Below are 19,059 nucleotides of genomic sequence, written 5' to 3'. Positions count from 1 at the left end.
CTTTTATGAAGGCTTGTCTGCTGCCCTCTTTGGCTCTCTTTTGACTGCCTCCTCCTGAGACTTAGTGGGCCTTCTTTAGTGAGGATCTCCTGGACGATCTCCCTTGATCTTCTTTGTTCCTGTGTAGTTGCTTCCTTCAGTGCATTTATGACATTGTATTATAAACTGAATTCATCAAATGACCTGGTCATTATTGCTGGCCCCAGTCGTGATCTCCATAAAATCCTTGTCTTTCCAGCACGTGACTAAGTGCTCGCTGCTGTTAAGGAGCTTTTATGTGCATGCGTGTGTACATAAGCCTGTCCCTGGCAGCACTGTTGCTGCCACCCATGCACCTATCACCATGAGCTGACGCAAGTCACCCAGTGAATTCACAGGTGGTTTGTGTGCAGAGCCCAAACCTGTCCTGTTCTCTGACCTCTTATCCCCCTCTAAACGTGAAGGGTGGGGTCGGGGTCAGATTGCCTTCTCTGATGGGAGGCTGCTGGGTAGAAAGTCCCCTTTCACGGTCCTCTGTGGGAGCAGCAGGTGCAGTGAGCACATGCCTCCAGCAGAAGGCCAGGGAGACCCATGTACATGGAGAGGTGGGAGAGGGCCACTCGCTCTGGGCATTGTTGCCCAGGGTGTGTTTTACTATCTTGTGTAAATACATGTTCATGAATATGAGCATGCACACTGAGATGCTGTGTCCGCCATAGACCCATGCCTGTACATCCCACGCTTTGCCCACCTGCTGGAGTTTGGAGAGAAGAACCACGAAGTGTCCATGACAGCCCTGAGGCTCCTGCAGAGGATGAAGAGGGATTGGATGCACACGGGCCGGCGCCCCTCAGGCCTCTGTGGAGCAGGTACAGTGGCCCTGGGCCTTCTCCTAGGAGGACAGCCCCTGGCTGGACGTGTCTGTGCTGCTGTTTTCTTTCCTGATGCTTTTCTGATGCTTTGATCCTGAAGATCAAATCCGAGACCTTGAGCACAGTGAACAAATCTGTATCACTGGAGCAGCCAAACTCAGGGAGTTGTGGATTCTGGTTCCAGAACAGCCCTCACACTAAGAGCTGTCTCATATGCCCAGCAGTGTCCTTAGCCCTTGAGGACTTCCACTTGGTCAGGACCCTGCCATGGTAGGTCCCAAGATAAGGAACAAGATCCTCAGAGGCTGAGAGGGACCCACTGGGAGCTCTAGCCTTGACCTTGGGTTGTCCACTCATGAATTATCTATGCTCAGTGACCTTGTCTGAGGCACTGAGTCCTGGGCAGAGATGCCGCTGGGCCCAACAGTGTGGTTGTTTGGTCACCACTGTGAGGATATTTAGATTGTGACTGCTGCAGAGGATAGCTGTGCTTTGCTCTTGGTGTTGTCCTGGGCCCCCTGCCTAGCAGGAACCCCAGTGACAGCAAAGCCCTGTTACTTCTCTGGTATATATATATATATATTTAAATAAATAAATAAATAAATAAATAAATAAATATATATATATATATTTTTTTTTTTTTTCCAGTCCTGGGCCTTGGACTCAGGGCCTGAGCACTGTCCCTGGCTTCTTTTTGCTCAAGGCTAGCACTCTGCCACTTGAGCCACAGCGCCACTTCTGGCCGTTTTCTGTATATGTGGTGCTGGGGAATCGAACCCAGGGCTTCATGTATTAGAGGGAAGCACTCTTGCCACTAGGCCATATCCCCAGCCCTCCTTTGGTATATTTCTTCTCAAGAATACTAGGCACCAGCTTCTACAGTTGGCCTAAAGCAGGACTGATTCTGGCTGAATCCAGTTTTCATTTAAAACCTGCTGCCCAGGTTTGTACTAGCCCCTTTTGATCTACAATGGCCCCTGTTAACATGTGTTAACATGTGGCCTTATGCCCTGGGCCACATCCTCAGAATCCTCAGCTTTTGTTGCAACCAGCATTTCACATACCAATCACTTCTAAGGTAGCTTGTGTGCTTTGAAAGGTTATATGAGGTCCTCAGATTTGCTATTTTAATTTTTCTTGTATTTAAAAGTAGAATGTGCTGCTGCCACCACCTAACATGAGATGGGGAATATCATTGCCCAGCGGTTCCATGCCATACATCTGTCTCTTTAAGGAAGGTGGATACCATCCTGCCCCTCTCCGCTCACTTGTAGAAGCTGCTGCAGCAGGCAAGTGTATCACTGCCCTGGTGGCAAATACCTTGTCCAGATTCAGCCTTTACCTAAACTCCAGGATTTTAGAAGAATTATTTTCTATGCCAGGATGGTGGCTTAAGCCTGTAATCCTAGCTACTTATGAGATAAAGGTCAGTGGATCTCAGTTTGAGGCCAGGCTGTGCCTAAAAAATTTTCAAGGCTCCATCTTCTTTTTAATTAAAAAAAATTTTTTAAGTAGGGCTGGGAATATGGCCTAGTGGTAAAGTGCTCCCCTCATATACATGAAGCCCTGGGTTCGATTCCTCAGTACCACACATATAGAAAAAGCCAGAAATGGCTTAAGTGGCAGAGTGCTAGCCTTGAGCAAAAAGAAGCCAGGGACAGTGCTCAGGCCCTGAGTTCAAGCCCAGGACTGGCAAAAAAAAATTTTGTTTAAGTAGTTGTACAAGAAGTTTTAATTCCACAAGTCAGATTATGAGTGTAATGCATCTTGATCAATGTTAGTCTTTCCATTGTTTTCCCCCATCTTTCCCTCGCCTCTCTCTACCCTTGTTACATAGTCAACTTTTACGTAATATACATTGGCTATCATGATTGTATTTGCTTACATTTTTTTTTTCTCCCTCCATTCCCCCCTCGCAACAAAATGTGTTTCAGCTTCCTGGTACTCCATTCGTTAAGTGGCTAGTTAGCTGTTCACTGGACATTCTCTGAAAAAAAGCCATCTTTTTTTTTTTTTTTTGGTGCCAGTTTGGGGGCTTGAACTGAGGGCCTGGGTCCTGTCTCTGAGCTTTTTTGCTCAAGGCTAGCATTCTGTCACTTGAGCCACAGCTCCACTTTCAGCTCTCTTGGTAATTAATTGGAGATAAGAGTCTCACGGGCTTTCCCGCTTGGACTGGCTTAAAACCTTGATCCTCAGATCTCAACAGCCTTCTGAATAGCTAGGATTACAGGAATGAGCCACTGGCTCCCAGCTAAAGACTTCCTCTTAATGAGTGTCTGGACTTGGTGGTAAGCTGATATCCCAGTGAGGGGGAAGCACAGTGCCTGAGAGTAATGGTCCGTGCCTGCCACCCCCCTGCCACTCAGGGAAGCACAGGTGGGTCACAGCTCAGGCCAGCCAGAGCATAAAGGAACCCATTCAAAAACAACCATCCCTGAAAGGGGCTGGAGGAGAGACTCCAGTGATAGAACTCCTGCCTAGCAAGCACAGGACCAGAAAGGGGGAAACATTCTGTGTTCTGGGTTCCCATCTGTGGTTCAGTTTTCCTTTTGTTCTTTTCTAGCACTTCTGGTTGCTGCCAGAATGCATGACTTCCGGAGAACTGTGAAAGAAGTCATCAGTGTGGTCAAAGTGTGTGAGTCGACGCTACGGAAGAGGTGAGTACGCTTGGCAGGGTGTGGTGGGCCATCTGGGTGCGGCTGCTTGTTGCCGCTGCTGCTGCTCCCCTGGGACCGCCCTGTCCTGCAGAAGCACTTCATTTTTTTATTCTACTGTCTAAGTTAAATCAGGGAAGAGCAATGTGAGATGGTGTATATACTATGCCCCAACTCATAAACATCAAAGAGCAGGCAGAAAGACTGCTCTGACGTGTAGTGGATTCCTCCTTACCCAGCTTCCTGAATAGCTGGGATTACATTTGTGAGCCACCAGTACCTGGCTTCTCTCATGTGCTTTTTGTCAGCTGCCCATAGCCATCTGCCTGTGTTAATAATATCCAAATGAGGGGCTGGGAATATGGCCTACTGGTAAAGTGCCCGTCTCATGCATGAAGCCCTGGGTTCGATTCCTCAGCACCACATATATAGAAAACGGCCAGAAGTGGCGCTGTGGCTCAAGTGGCAGAGTGCTAGCCTTGAGCAAAAAGAAGCCAGGGACAGTGCTCAGGCCCTGAGTTCATGGCCCAGGACTGGCCAAAAAATAAAAAACTAAAAAAAAATAATGTCCAAATGATCAACAACCTTAGCGTCAGACCCAAAACTCTGGAGAAACATTAGAACTTATAGATATAGGCAGGAACTTCCTGAATAGGGTCCCAGGGGCACAACAGATAGGAGAGAGACTCGACAAGTGGGACTACATTAAAATAAAAAATTTCTATACAGTGAAGGCCCAATATCTAATATATACAAGAAGTTCAAGAAATAAATCCCTCCCAAACTTAATACACCAATTACTAAATGGGCAAGGGAGCTAAGAAGAGACTTCTCAGAAGAAGAAGTAAGAATGGCAAAGAAAACACAAGAGGAAATGTTCATCATCCCTGTCAAAAGGGAAATGCAAATCAAAACAGTCCCAAGGGGGGAAGGAAAGTGGTAGAAAAATGAGAGAAGAGCTAACAATGTTCAATATATCGATTGCCTTATTTATGTAGCTGTAATTCCTCTGTACAATACCTTTACAATAAAATTAAATTAAAAATAAAAACCCTGAGATACCATCTCACCCAGTTAGATTGGCCAGTATTTTTAATTCAAACAACAACAAGGGACTGGGGACTTAGCTCAGCAGAAGAGCGCCTGCCTGGCGAGCGCAAGGCCCTGAGTTCAGTCCTCAGCTCTGGAAAAAAAACGAAATGAACTATAAAAGACCAAACAACAACAAATGCTGGTGGGGATGCAGGGGAAAAGGAACCCTACTGCCCTGCTGGTGTGAATGTAAACTAGTACATTCATGCTGGACAGCAGTCTGGAGGCTCCTCAAAAAACATAAACATACACCTTCCCTACAACCCAGCCATAGCACTCCTAGGCATCTACCCTGAGCATCATGAGCTCGGATATGATAAGGACACCTGCACATCCACGTTCATCGCTGTATTCTTCACAATAGCCAAGATATGGAAACAACCCAGATGCCCTACAATAGATAAGTGGATCCAAAAAACATAGTACCTATATACAATGGAATTTTACACAGCCATCAGGAAGTATAGAATAATGTCATTTGAAGGGAAATGGATAGAACTAGAACAAATCATGTTAAGTGAGTTAAGCCAAGATCAGAGAGACTGTGTGTGTTCTCCCTGATAGGCAGAAGTTAGTTACACAGGATTCTAGATACTCACAGTGAGACCCAAAGAGGATAGTCTTAGGAGAGAACCACAAAAGTGCAGTACCCAAGCACCTCTTCATTTGTATATAAAATAATACACATACGTAAACTCCAAAGATATGGAAACAAAGGACTTTTTTCTTAATTTGTTTTTTCTTTTTTCTGATGACTCTGTATTCTTTACCTTATATCTGATGTATTCATGTGCATATCTGTGAGAGGGTAGTGAGAGGGCACAGAATCCCAGGTAAAAGAAAAAGTGCACTGGGCATGGATGAAAGTGAACTATGCAGCTCATGGGTGGAGATGGGAGGGAGGGACTGGGAGAGAGCGAGGGAGCCGATGGCACTACACAAAAGGAAACGTATATATTACTTGATGTATGTAAATGTAACTGCTGTATATCACCTATAAAATAGTAAATTGGGGAAAAACTTAAAAAGAATAACAGTAAATTAAAAACAACAGCAAAATAATATCCAAATGGCCTTGGCAGAAAAAAGTTTCCCTGCCCTTGATATAAACAAAGGCTGGGGGCTGGGAATATGGCCTGGTGGCAAGAGCACTTGCCTCCTACACATGAAGCTCTCGGTTCGATTCCCCAGCACCACATATATGGAAAACGGCCAGAAGGGGCACTGTGGCTCAGGTGGCAGAGTGCTAGCCTTGAGCGGGAAGAAGCCAGGGATGGTGCTCAGGCCCTGAGTTCAAGGCCCAGGACTGGCAAAAAAAAACACCCCAAAAAACAAAGGCTGGGTTCTGCCAGATGCTTCCTTCAAGACAGGTATTCATTTACATGGCATTTTCCTTTGCAAATACTCTTTTAATTGTTATTAGTAAGTAGTTGTATTTGGGGGGTTACAATTCTGTAAGTCAAGTTATGAGTATAATGCTTCTTGACAATATCACTCCTTCATTCTCCTCATTTTCTTTGTGCTCTAAAGAGTCATTTTTCCCTAGAGTTTTTCCCAGGAAGTTTGTCTTTAAAATACCTTGATCAACTGGGCACCCGTGGCTCACCTAGCTACTCAGGAGGCTGAGATCTGAGGATGCAATTTGAAGCCAGCCAAGGCAGGAGAGGCCAGGAGACTCTCATCTCTAATTAGCCACCAAAAAAGCTGGAAGTGGAGCCATGGCTCAAGTGTTAAGGCCCTAGCCCTGAGTGGAAAAAAACCCTCAGGGACAATGCCCAGGCCTTTAGTTCAAGCCCCAGGTCCAGCACATACACACACAAAAGGTATCTTGATCAATTTTCAGAATATACTATTTGGACAAGTATGCAAGATCAGAGAGAGAAAAAAAATTGTTTTTTTCCCTTTTATTTTTATTTTTACTAGAATGTTGCAGCTTATTACAGCTTATTTGAGCAAAGCAAAATAGTGCCTGTGTGCTCTTAATCATCATTCATTAATTCAGTATTTATGTCTGAATTTATGGCTGCTATTATCCATACTTCCTCTCCGTTAGTCTTTCCTGCCTCAGTGTAACCAGGGCCTGGGAGGGAACTTGCTTGTAGACACAGGTTTAATTAAGTTTTAGGCTGGGCAAGGTGGTTTTTCCCTTCGAATCGTAGCTACCTGGGAGGCAGAGATTAGGAGGAATGCCATTCAAGCCATCCCAAATGAAAAGTTTTAGTGATATCTCATCTCAAGAAATAAGTCGGGCCTGGTGATGTGTGACTGTGATCTTAGCTATCCTGGAGACTGAAGGTAGAAGTGCTATGGTTTGAGGTCGGTCTTGACAAAAACCATAACACCTGACCTGAAAAATAACTAAAGCAAATAAGGTTTGTGGGTAGATCTCAAGTGGTAGAGCACCTGGTTAGCAAGCACAAGGGCCAGAGTTCAACTCCAGGACTGCTAAAAAATTTTTGAAAAAAGTTTTTAGGGTAATGAGCCTTAGTTATCTGTTTCAGGCTCACAGAATTTGAAGATACCCCCACCAGTCAGTTGACCATTGATGAGTTTATGAAGATTGACTTGGAAGAGGAATGCGACCCTCCGTCATACACAGCTGGACAAAGGAAGCTGCGCATGAAGCAGGTGGTACCCATCTGGGCCTCTTACCGCACCCCTCCCTTCAGCACTCGGGTTTCTAAGAGCATTTGAGGTCCTGGCTGGGGCTAGCTTTCTCAGACCTTGGAATGGGAGGGAGAGTCCCAGAGGCGTGCCGAGTATTGAAACCCTGCCCTCAGCACCACTGATGTGGGGCTGGCCGCCAGGCTCTCATGCCTAGCCCACAGAGCCCCTCCCTGTAGCTAGGCTTTATTTCAAGGCTAAATGTAGAGTGGGCTCCATAAGCAGTGTGTGGTTTGGAGTATACCACAAGTGAGAAGGAGCAGAGTGCCTCGTCACCCGAGGCAGCTGCTACTGCAGCTGCATCTCCTTTGTCATTTTGTCACTGCGTTTATGGGCCTTCTCGCATGCCCTGGCTCTCCAGCGGGGAGGGCAGAGGCAGGCTTTGGCTGAGCCTGGGGACTCAGGGCACGCTGCATGCATAGGGCGGGCCTCGCCAGGGCAGAGGACTCTGGTGTCTGGGTTCTCAAGGCGAGCTACCTCTCTCTAGAGCCAGGGCGATGATACTTGGAAGGGGGAGGCCAGGCCCGGTGCTTCACTTCATTTTCCTCTTGTGAGGCGCATATCCCGTGACATTGAGGCCCGCAGGCATTGGGCTCATCAAATGTCCCCTCTTCTCTTCCAGCTTGAACAAGTCCTGTCCAAAAAATTGGAGGAAGTTGAAGGTAACCAACCAGCATTCCCACACAGATGCTTCTGTTTGGTTAGGAAAATAGGCTGGCACTTACTTTTTGCTTTTAACTGGGTTACTTCAGGTGAAATATCCAGTTACCAGGATGCCATTGAGATTGAACTAGAAAACAGCCGGCCAAGGCCAAAGGGAGCCCTCGCCAACCTGTCAAAGGATGGTGAGTACTCTGCCTTCCTGGGCGCTCGTGACTCCAGGCCAGAACCCCTGGGACCTCCCTCCCTCTCTGACTTGCGATACCACTCTTTTTGCCACCCTTTCCTTGGAAACATGGTTGGTTCTACATCCCCAGGTCCCATGCCCACCCAGACTGCTGATTATCCCCCTCCTGGTCCTGATGTGTTGGAGTCAGTACTCCTATGTCTGCTGGAACCCTTAGCTACCCACACCACTCAGGCTTCAGTCTGTATCTCCCAGCACTTCCTCCTACCTGAGTTCCTGTCCCCAGTCTCTGTGAGCTGGCCACCTCTGTTGCCACAGCTGCGCTCCCAAGCCCCAGGGCCATTATCTGGCTAGGAAACTGCCAACGGAAGACACTCATTGCTACGTGTGCAGTGCTGAGCTGGTCTCAGTGGAGCTATGAATTGCAGGGCTATGAGCACTGGCTCTGGCAGCTGATGCCAGAGGCCTTTGAGAGCTGCTGTGTGCATTCATGCTCCTAGACAGGGCTCTATTCTGGGCTGTGAAGTGGGATGAGAGAGCGAGCACCTCCACCCTCTTTGGCATCCTGGACAGTGTGAGGTACATATTCTCTGTATCTCCGTGACCATCTCCTGTGCCTTGGGCTTGAGGAACTGCCTATACCAGCAGCAGCCAGGACTCTGCTCCTAGTGCTTTCTGTCCTTTGAAACGATACTCAGAAGCAGGCAAGCATCTCTTCGTAATCTCAGCTTTTATAGACGCTCATTTATATTTCACATGGAGTTTAGGACCGCCTGTCTTTTTCTCCCCAGTCCTGCTTGTGCTTCATCTGTCAGAACTTGGAGGATACCAAGCTTATCTTTTCCTGCTCCTTCCTCTCCCTCCTGAGAATAGGCATCTCTGCTCTGGGTCCTCTGATCTGTGTGTAGACATCGCTCATCTGGGCTCTGCTGTCCCCTGTGTGCTGGAGCCTGTAGACATCGCTCGTCATTTTTATTCTTGTTTCCACAACTGCTTGCTGCTGACTTGCTGCTGATTTTGCTCTTATGTGTGAGGAATCTTGTTAGTGTATCCATGCGTTTTTCCAAGTAATTAATTGTGTCATCTACACACAGTAGTCACCACTTTTTTTTTTTTTTAAGTCAGTCATGGGGTTGAACTCTGGGCCTGGGCGCTGTCCCTGAGCTCTTAAGTTCAAGGCTAATGCTTTACCACTTTGAACCACAGGTCCACTTCTAGTTTTCTGGTGGTTAATTGGAGATAAGAGTCTCAAGGACTTTCCTGAAAGCCTGGATTGGTCTTGAACTGTGATCCTCAGAGCTCAGCTAAGATTACAGTAGCTAGGATTACTGGCGTGAGCCACCAGCGCCTGGCTAGGTCACCACACATTGCAGACTTATTTTTTTTTTGGTGGTACCAGGATGATCTATGAGGGCCTTGCACTTCTTGCTCAGCTTGTTTGCTCGACTGGCGTTTTATCACTTGAACCATATCTCCAGCCCTACTTTTTGGTAGTTAATTTGGAGATGGAGTCTTGTGGATTTTTCTGCTTGGACAGACTCCAAACTGCAATCCTCCAGATCTCAGCATCCTCAGTAGTTAGGATTATAAATATGGATCACCAGTGCCTGGCTTTAACCAACTCTTTTTTTAAAATTTGTTTATTAATTGAACACAAATTTTTTTACAAGGTGTTGTGCAAAGAGGGTGCAGTTACATAGTAGGGCAGTGTGTACATTTCTTGTGATATCTTACGTTCTGTTTTTCTATCCCTTCTCTAGGTCAGGTAGACATATATACAATATATCAAGAACATATATAGTATTCACAGACTTGGTCTCTGCTGTCTCTCTGTCTCCCTTTGTTAACAGTCATATATCAGGGAGATCATGCCCCTTTGTTTTCTGTGTTCTAGGCTTGTCTCGCTCAACATATTTGTTCGAGTTCTGACCATTTCCCTGCGAATAACAATATTTCACCATTCCTAATCGCTATGTAGTATTCCATTGTGTATAAGTACCATATTTTTTGGATCCATTTGTCTGTGGAGGGACATCTGGGTTGTTTCCATATTTTGGCTATTGTGAATTGTGCCACGATAAACATGGAAGTACAAATGTCTTTTTGATATCTTAGGTTTTGCTGTTTAGGATAGATGCCTAGGAGTGGTATGGCTGGGTCATAGGGTAGGTCTATATTGAGCTTTTTGAGAAACTTTCATACTGTTCTCCAAAGTGGTTGTACTAATTTGCACTCCCACCAACAATGGAGAAGGGTTCTTCTTTCCCCACACCCCCTCCAGCATTTGTTGTTTCCTGATTTAACCAACTCTTACATCCTAACTTTCCCCTCAAGTTGCCTAGTTCTTCATTAATTACCTCACTGAATCTTGAGGCAGCAGTGGTATGTCCCCCTGCACCTCCCCAGCCCCACTAGTGGGTTATTGCTGCCCGCTAGGCAGCCTTTGCATTCTTTCATATTTTCTACCTTTGGAGGTCCACCTTCTGTTTGCAATTCAGCAATGTTGGCTTTACCTTCATCCTTCCTTTTAGCCCTGCCACTCTACCCTCAATTGTCTGCCTCACTGATTTCCTCTGATCTCTGCTGACTGTACCTCTGGGTAGCCAGCTTTCCGTGGCCACTGGGGTCCTGCTGTGAAATGTTTCTTTTCTTTTTTTTTTTTTTTTTTGCTAGTCCTGGAGCTTGGACTCAGGGCCTGAGCACTGTCCCTGGCTTCTTTTTGCTCAAGGCTAGCACTCTGCCACTTGAGCCACAGCGCCACTTCTGGCCATTTTCTATATATGTGGTGCTGGGGAATTGAACCCAGGGCTTCATGTATACAAGGCAAGCTCTCTTGACACTAGGCCATATTCCCAGCCCCTGTGAAATGTTTCTGTTTCTCCATCCTGGGTTATTTCTACTCTTCTGTGAGACAGTTGTGCGATTCTGGAGGTGGAGTGGGTTCACATTAGTTCTTAACCTCTCATCTCTGTGCTGTCCTTCTGGGTACAGTTTCCAGGCACACGGTGGCCCTGACACTTGGGAAAGATGTAGAGTTGCCTGTGTCTCAGGCATGGGTAGGGCACTGCCACTTTAGACATTGGCACTCATGGCTTCACTTGCCAGCAGGCTGCTGTCTTGCAGACCTCTGGTCCTCATTTCATCAACTCTCACACAACATAAGTTGGCTGTCCACTACCCCTGACTGCCCTTGCAGTGATAGCTGTGGTCTGGCTTCTGTCCTGGCTTCCCCCCGACCCATTGAGGACAGGTCTTATCTTCATCCTTGCTTGTCCTGTTCCATCAGTTGGCCCATCTGGGAATGTCTTACACGGCAGACCTACTTTGCCTGTTTGATGTGATCTGAAAAGCCTTTTTTCTTCTAATAAATTAGCTAATATCTTTACTGCTCAGCTTCTTGTACAGAATTGTCTGAACCTCAGTCTTTTTCCCTTCTAGTGATATTGTTTGTAATTTTTCATTCCTCTGTTTCTTGGACAATGTCTGCTCATATTTGCTCCAACCATGACAAAAACAGTCGTTGTTCCTCCTGCACCCTGGTTGCTGCCTTATATGGGCACAGCACCGAGCTGGCCACGGGCAAGGTGTGCTTTATAAAGGGGAAGTGGGAGCCACGCAAGGTCTCAGGTTGGCATCCACAAGGGGACTCCGGAGGTACTTCTCGGGCATATGACAACATGGTGCCGGGTCCACCTTGACTGCTTAGAGCTGCCAGCAGCCGCCTGGACCCTGCTGAAGTGAGCCTGATGGGAAGCATCACCAGCCCAGGTGGTCTTCCTGCCTCTTAGTGCAGTCTGCTTGAAGCAGCTGAGGCAGGGAGATGCTCTCAATGCGCCTCTCAGCCGTTACATGTTTTCTGTCATGTGAGGTGTGGTGCACTCAGCAAGCTTCACCCACCTGAAAGGCGCAGTTGGCTGTGGCTTGAATTTGAGCCTGCCGTGAAGCCAGCACCACTGTCAGGATGGCTCACAGACCTCAGACCTGGCCCTGATTCGGTGTCCCCAGGCCCTTCGCAGTACACTCGCTCTGTGCCCCGCTGCACTGACTGCTCTCCACCATGAAGAGAGTGGCATTGCTGGACTTTCGTATGCACAGTATGTGTGTGTGCTACTTCCCTCTGGTTTTTTCACTCGGTATAAGTATTTTGAATCACTCAGAATCTTCGCATCTGCAGTCTCTTGGTGGATATTTTTTTTTTTCAATACTAGAAATTGAACTTAGAGCCTTTGCTTGCAAGTCCCCAACTCCAGCCCCTTTTTTGCATTCATTAGTTTTTAGGGTCCTACTAAATGCTTGGGCCAGGCTAGGCTACAATCTTCCTGTTTCCTGGTTGAGATGGAATCTCTCAAACTTTTATGTCCTCAAACTACAATCCCCTAGTCTCTGTTTTTTTTTTTTTTTTTTTTTATCCTTCAGGAACGGGGTGCTAGTACTGGGGCTTGAATTTAAGATCTGGGATCTGTTCCTTACTTTTTATGCTCAAGGTTGTTTTTCTACCACTGTTCCACAGTTTCACTTCTGGCTTTTTGCTCGTTAACAGAAGATAAAGAGTCTCATGAACTTTCTTGTCTGGGCTGGCTTTGAACCACAGTCCTCAGATCTCAGCTTTCTAAGTAGCTAGGATTACAGATGTAAGCCACCATTGCTGGACTCCATCTCTGCTTAAGTAGCCAGGATTATAGTCCTGAGTCACTGTGATCAGCCACCCTGAATTCCTTTGTCCTAGGAAGAAGTGAAGTTGGCAGGTAGGGGTAAGGTGGCATGCAAATGTTCTTTTTTTTTTTTTTTTTTTTGGCCAGTCCTGGGCCTTGAACTCAGGGCCTGAGCACCCTCCCTGGCTTCTTCCCGCTCAAGGCTAGCACTCTGCCACCTGAGCCACAGCGCCCCTTCTGGCCATTTTCCATATATGTGGTGCTGGGGAATCGAACCAAGAGCTTCATGTGTAGGAGGCAAGCACTCTTGCCACTAGGCCATATTCCCAGCCCCAATGCAAATGTTCTTGAAAAGTCAGTTTACATAGTGGCCACTCTATGTACTTCACAGCAGCCTGTGAGCCTGGCCCTCTGTCTGTGGTTCTGTCACTTGTGAGCCACAAGGGGCAGCCCCTGTGCTTGCACTCCACATACCTGGTGTTTCCATACAGAGAGTACCTTCCCTTGTTGAGTCCCCATCCAGTGTTTGCTTTTATAGTTGGACTGTATGTTTTTGGTTTTTTTCCCCAGTCCCGGGGCTTGAACTCAGGGCCTGAGCACTGTCCCTGGCTTCTTTTTGCTCAAGGCTAGCATTCTACCACTTGAGCCACAGCGCCACTTCTGGCTTTTTCTGTATACATAGTGCTGAGGAATCGAACCCAGGGCTTCATGTATACAAGGGAAGCACTCTACCATTAGGCCACCTTCCCAGCCCCGGACTGTATGTTTGCTTGTGGAGTTTAGGAGCTCTCTGCGCGTTTTAGATGTCATCTGTCAGATGCGTGATCTGCAAAGTGGCCTCAGTCTACTTCATCTCATCTTGACAGTGTCTTTCCAAGAGGGGATGATTGTGAGAATTTTTCAAATTCCACGTTATTAATGTATTATATATTCTGCTTTAATATGATATCTAGATGTTTTTGCCTAATCCAAGGTCACAAACATCTTCTTCTGCTTCTAGTTCTCAGACTTAGGTCTGTGGTCTGAGTATGAGGAATGGTCAAACCATTCTTTCACGTGGATACCCAGGGACCGTTCACCAGTAGAACTCTTTTTGTACTGCAGGAAAGGCATGCTTTTGGTAGTGTTTGTGCAGCTCCTCTGCTTTTAACAAGGAGTGTTTCTGCTCTTTCTGCCTGGCTGACTGGTGGCCTGGGCATCCTGTGTCCATAGGTTCTGTCGAGGAAGCTACGTCTAGCCCGTTGGGTGAAGAAGATGCTGAGGATGAAGAGCTGGAGGCCGCTGCCAGCCACATGAACAAAGACTTTTACCAGGAGCTCCTAGCTGGTGGTGGCGGCAGTTCAGGAGCAGAAGAAATCACTGAGGGGGGTGGCAGACCCCTGGCCTTGGAGTCCCTGCTTGGCCCCCTGCCCACCGCAGCCAGCCTGGGCATCTCTGACCCCATCCGAGAGTGCATCTCCTCCCCGAGCCTGGACCCCAGTGAGTGCCCTTGAGCAGGGAGGAGCCTGGTCCACACCGTCCCCTTGGAGTGGGCTGGAGGGTGGCTGTGGGCGGGTGCTACCAGGCTCATCACGGAGCTATGTGAGGGATCGGGGGTCATGGATGAGCAGTTAGGTGTACACCAAACTCAGAATGCCATCAGAGGCTCTCCACTGCTCACAGATTCCCTTGGTGGCCCTCACAAGCCAGTGTCACAGGGCACGACCAATGTCCCTTGGCACCTTCCCTGATGCTATGGCGGGAAAGCCTGTCTTGGGCATGTGCAGCATTGCATGCTGAGCTTCATTCAGCCTCCAGCGACAAGGCACCCGAGGGGACGGTCGTCCCCTCCCCTATGGCACCCTGGCCAGGCCCTCCCTGCTCCTTTCCCTTCTTCTACGGGGAGGTGGCCAGGCCCTGTTCCAGGCTCAGGCCCTTCTCCTGGCAGGTGAGGTGGCTCATTGCAGAGAGATTCTAGGAGGATACCAACCTGTCTACCACATCCGTGCTGAGATTTTTCTCATGCAGCACCTAGGCCAGCTGTCCGTAGGACAGCATATACCTATGCAGGGGAGCTTGGTGGCCCCCATAGGGCTCTGGGCAGAAGACAGGTGCAAAGACCTTCAGAAGCCCAGGCATGATGGCCCTGGAACATGAGAGCCTGGTTCACAGGGCATTGGGTCTGACCACAGAACTACCCACAGGTCTTACCTGTCAAGGATGAAGCCTGGAGTTGACAAGTCTCACCAAGGCATTGGATGAAGGCCTGTGGGGAGAAGGGATTGCCTGGCCCCAGGCTGTGTGGATTGCCTGTGTCCATACAAGGACTCCAGAGGCCTGGACTCCCAGACTTTCCCTCGTGTCCAGTCCAGGCCTCCTGGCCACACTCTCATGGTCTTTGCTCTTAGCAGCTCACTGTACCCTTCTCTGGGCCATGTGCTTCTTGCTGAAGCCACAGAGCCTGTGGTCTGTCCACAGAAGTTCATGTCTACTGCAGGGCCCAGGTGGGGGGGCTTCCTTCGCAGTCTGAGTCTGACATCCTGCTTTCTCACATTGTGTTCTGATGTAAGTACAATCCTCTGTGGACTCAGACAGGGTGAACATGCCACGGGGTCAGAGGAGGGGAGTGCTGGTCAGAGGAGGAGGCTCCCACAGCCCCTTGGCCTGGGCCAAGTTCCCGCACCAGGTGTCTGTTCCTTTGACAGAGCTCTCCCTAAGTGATTTCGATGTGCACTTTCTTCCAGAAGACAACTCAGAGGATGGCGAGCTGGACCTCAGTGGTATTGACGACCTTGAGATTGACAGGGTGAGCCAGTGCTCCCCACACCTTCCCACGAGGTGGTGAGGTTCTATGGAAAGCGGAGTGGAGTTGGCCTTCCAGAGCTGGGCCCTGTCATTTATGTGTGGCCTTTCCTAGGTGTGACCTGCCATGGACGTGTGGCCTTTCCTGAGTATTCACACACACATGAATGTGACCTCACAGCACACTCATGGCCAGACCCTGCCTCCTCCTCCGTCCCCTCCTCCAGCACCTTGCCAGGGCAGCCCCAGCTGCTACATGCCGCTCCTGCTGGCAGCCTGAGCCAGGCTTGGAGCTGACCTTGTTAGCACTCTACATTTGGCATTTACTGCTGGGGCCATCTCATCGGATAGCCTCTGTAGATGCAAGTATGCTCTACGGCTCCCAAATTTCTGGGGCCCCGGGCATGCTAACTGGCTCTTTGTAGTTTATCCCAGTGATACCAGTCCACTATAGGTCTTTCTCCTCCTGATCTTATTGTGTCTAAGATTGTCTGTTTGTTCCTAAGTTTATGTTACACACCCTCAGCTTGATATCCTCATGGGACCTGTAGGTTGTTGTACTGTGTCCCATGGGGCTGAGAGCTGCCAGTGAGGATCTGGGAGCCTTGGACTCTGGTTCATGGCTGAAAGAGCTCTCTGGTCAGCCGAAAAGGGTAGAAAGCAACAGGTAGAGTCCTACCAGCACTTCTTTTATTAATTAACGGGCAGTGAGATGTGAGAGGTCTTAGTATACCTTGAATGCAAAAGCTCAAGGCTGAAGCCCCTTCACTGTGCTTCACACAGTACATCCTGAATGAGTCCGAAGCCCGCGTGAAGGCTGAGCTGTGGATGCGGGAGAATGCCGAGTACTTGCGGGAACAGAGGGGTAAGCATTTGCTTATTGTCCATCCGGCCCTGTGGCATAGCCTTCCACTGACAGCGGCAACTGTGTTCAATTTCCAGAGAAAGAAGAGAGAATAGCTAAGGAGAAGGAGCTTGGCATCTACAAGGAGCACAAGGTAGGAGCCTCTGAGGAGTGGATTTTCTGTTCCTGCCGTGAAATGAGTTAATAAGAGGGAAGCACCTTTGCAGTGTTCCCTTCCCTGTGACCACAGGGGCTTCGGGTCCACCACAGGCAGCAGGAGCTTTGTGCTCTGGACTGTAGACACTCATCCCTGGCTACCATATTGTACAATATTGGCCCTGTACACTAGAGACTGGCTCACTCATGGGTGGACATACCCCAAATTTTGGGGTGAGGTTCCTAGCACAGGTGCCAGGTCAGACTGAGTTAAGACTCAGGACTAGCACTGGGAATGTGGCTTAGTGGTAGAGTGCTTGCCTAGCATGCATAAAGCCTGGGTTTGATTCCTCAGTACCACATAAACAGAAAAAGCCAGAAATCGCGCTGTGGCTCAAGTGTTAGATAGCTAGCCTTGCGCAAAAGAAGCTCGGGGACAGTGCTCAGACCCTGAGTTCAAGCCCCAGGACTGGCAAAAAAAAAAAAAAGACTCAGGACTGGACATTGAGGATCCTGAACTTGCGTTCCTTGTCAAGGACAAAAGAGACTCTGTCTACGTTTGTTTAGTTTGACCTGGCAAAGTCTGACAGTGACGCCTTCTTCCCTACTCTGTTGGCTGTCCTGGTGACTTGGCCCTGCTGCCCATTCTGGGGCCTGAACCCAACTTGAGCCTCCAAATGGTGCAGCCTCTGGGTTGAGCCTCAGACTGAAAGCAGGCTTGTGCTGTGAAGGGAGCCCCCAGCCACTGTGCCTGCAGGTGGGGCTGGCTGCAGCTCTGGAGGAGGCCCCACGTGGTGGGTCAGTAGTGTACAGGAGCATTACTTTTGTGTTCCCGTCAAGCCCAAGAAGTCATGCAAACGCCGGGAGCCCATCTTGGCCAGCACTGCAGGAGAGGCCATCGAGAAGATGCTGGAGCAGAAGAAGATATCCAGCAAAATCAATTACAATGTGCTCCGAGACCTTGACAGCAAGGGTGGGGCCAGCCCAAAGAGGGAGGACACTCAGCCTGTAGAGAAGGCCAGTGCCAAGAAGGTACCTCGGAGGAAAACAGCAGCCAGCAGGAGCGGGCCTGACCCTGGAATCAACGTGGGGAAAAGGTACTATACCGTTCCTTCTGGCTGACTTCATCAGATCAGGAGGTGGAGGACCTGTGCCTCAGGTCTGGGCTGTTGTGGGCCAGGTAGGGTTCAGGAGCCAGATCTGCCCCACTGCATGCTGGGCCACCTCCCAGCTGTGGGTGGGCATGTGTCCTGATCCCATCGCCTGGGAGGTCCCGAGCTGAGGCTCCTCCAACAGCACAGAAGGCCTTCTCTGTTTCCAGGATGTCTCTCAGTGGTTTCCTTGTAATATTTGTGTTGTTTTATTTTTATTTGTTTATTTTTTGGTGTGTATGTGTGGGCATTCCTGGGGCTTGAACTCAGGGCCTAGGTGCTGTCCCTGAGCTTTGTCTTTCAAAGCTAGCACTTTACCACTTGAGCCACAGCTTTACTTCCAGACTTTTGGAGGTTACTAGGAGGAGATACTGACTTTTCTGCCCAGACTGGCTTTGAACTTTAGTCCTCAGATCTTAGCCTTCTGAGTAGCTAGGGTTGCAGGTGTGAATCACTGGCCCCTGACTCCTTCTCATGTCTTTATTATTTTATGTGTGTGCATGTTTGTGCATGTGCACACGTGTGTACGCGTGTGCCTGTGTATGCTGTTACTGGAGCTTGAATGTGATTTCTTTTTTTTTTTTTTTTGGCCAGTCCCGGGCCTTGGACTCAGGGCCTGAGCACTGTCCCTGGCTTCTTCCCGCTCAAGGCTAGCACTCTGCCACTTGAGCCACAGCGCCCCTTCTGGCTGTTTTCCATATATGTGGTGCTGTTTTCCATATATGTGGTGCTGGGGAATCGAACCGAGAGCCTCATGTGTAGGAGGCAAGCACTCTTTCCACTAGGCCATTTTCCCAGCCCCATTTGATTTCATTTTTATCTAAGTCTCTGGTTCACCTGGAACTTAGCTTGGTACAGGACAGGCCTACTTGGTCTTCTGGGAGTGTGAGAACTCCCGCCCTGCTGCTGGCCTGGCTGTATCAGGGTCCTTTCTACACATGGCTTCCCTGAGCTGTTGGTTGCACCACTTGGCTCTCCTTGTTTCTCAGGAGAACAGTGGGTATGGCCTCTGTTTTCTATGTGTCTCACTGGCATTTTGACTGCCTCACTGCTGGGACGTGTTATTGGATACACTCAGGTGGGGCACAGCTGCCTCCACAGAGTCTTCTGTGAGGTCTTCCAGCTACTTTGGGGAGGAGGGGGAACAGGGTGCTTGTGTATCCTGAACCTCATGGACTCCTGTTATTCAGGAGGCTTCCCGAGGCCCTGTGCTGCTGTCCCGTCACCCAGTACTGGGAGGAGTGTCCGTGGCTGCTTTAGATAGGGCTTCCTCCAAGGGGCATTGAGTTCTTTGCTGATCCTCCAGCCTCTCCCTCCCATTTCTGTGGTAAGTCTTGGACTAAATTCCCAGTGCAGCCATTTCTTGT

The 19,059-nt window shown here is 48.7% G+C and overlaps 1 protein-coding gene across 4 annotated transcripts in view; it reads left to right on the top strand.

The window, feature by feature from the left end:
* Positions 1-19,059, top strand: part of Brf1 (BRF1 RNA polymerase III transcription initiation factor subunit) — a 54,298-nt gene that overhangs the window by 30,171 nt on the left and 5,068 nt on the right. For 3 of the 4 annotated variants that reach the window (XM_048361910.1, XM_048361909.1, XM_048361912.1), the window contains exons 6-15: positions 699-848; positions 3,415-3,508; positions 7,099-7,225; positions 7,884-7,923; positions 8,014-8,106; positions 13,973-14,239; positions 15,445-15,545; positions 16,325-16,406; positions 16,484-16,539; positions 17,382-17,638. In XM_048361910.1, the coding sequence (XP_048217867.1) occupies positions 699-848; positions 3,415-3,508; positions 7,099-7,225; positions 7,884-7,923; positions 8,014-8,106; positions 13,973-14,239; positions 15,445-15,545; positions 16,325-16,406; positions 16,484-16,539; positions 17,382-17,638 (1,267 nt within the window). The remainder of the gene's footprint in view (positions 1-698; positions 849-3,414; positions 3,509-7,098; positions 7,226-7,883; positions 7,924-8,013; positions 8,107-13,972; positions 14,240-15,444; positions 15,546-16,324; positions 16,407-16,483; positions 16,540-17,381; positions 17,639-19,059) is intronic. The other variant, XM_048361913.1, reaches the window with a different exon arrangement.

This window comes from Perognathus longimembris, chromosome 14 (assembly GCF_023159225.1).
Source record: "Perognathus longimembris pacificus isolate PPM17 chromosome 14, ASM2315922v1, whole genome shotgun sequence".
In the NCBI taxonomy this organism is placed as follows: domain Eukaryota; kingdom Metazoa; phylum Chordata; class Mammalia; order Rodentia; family Heteromyidae; genus Perognathus; species Perognathus longimembris.
Note: the sequence above shows the minus strand (reverse complement) of the source record. Positions and strands in the feature narration are given on the sequence as shown.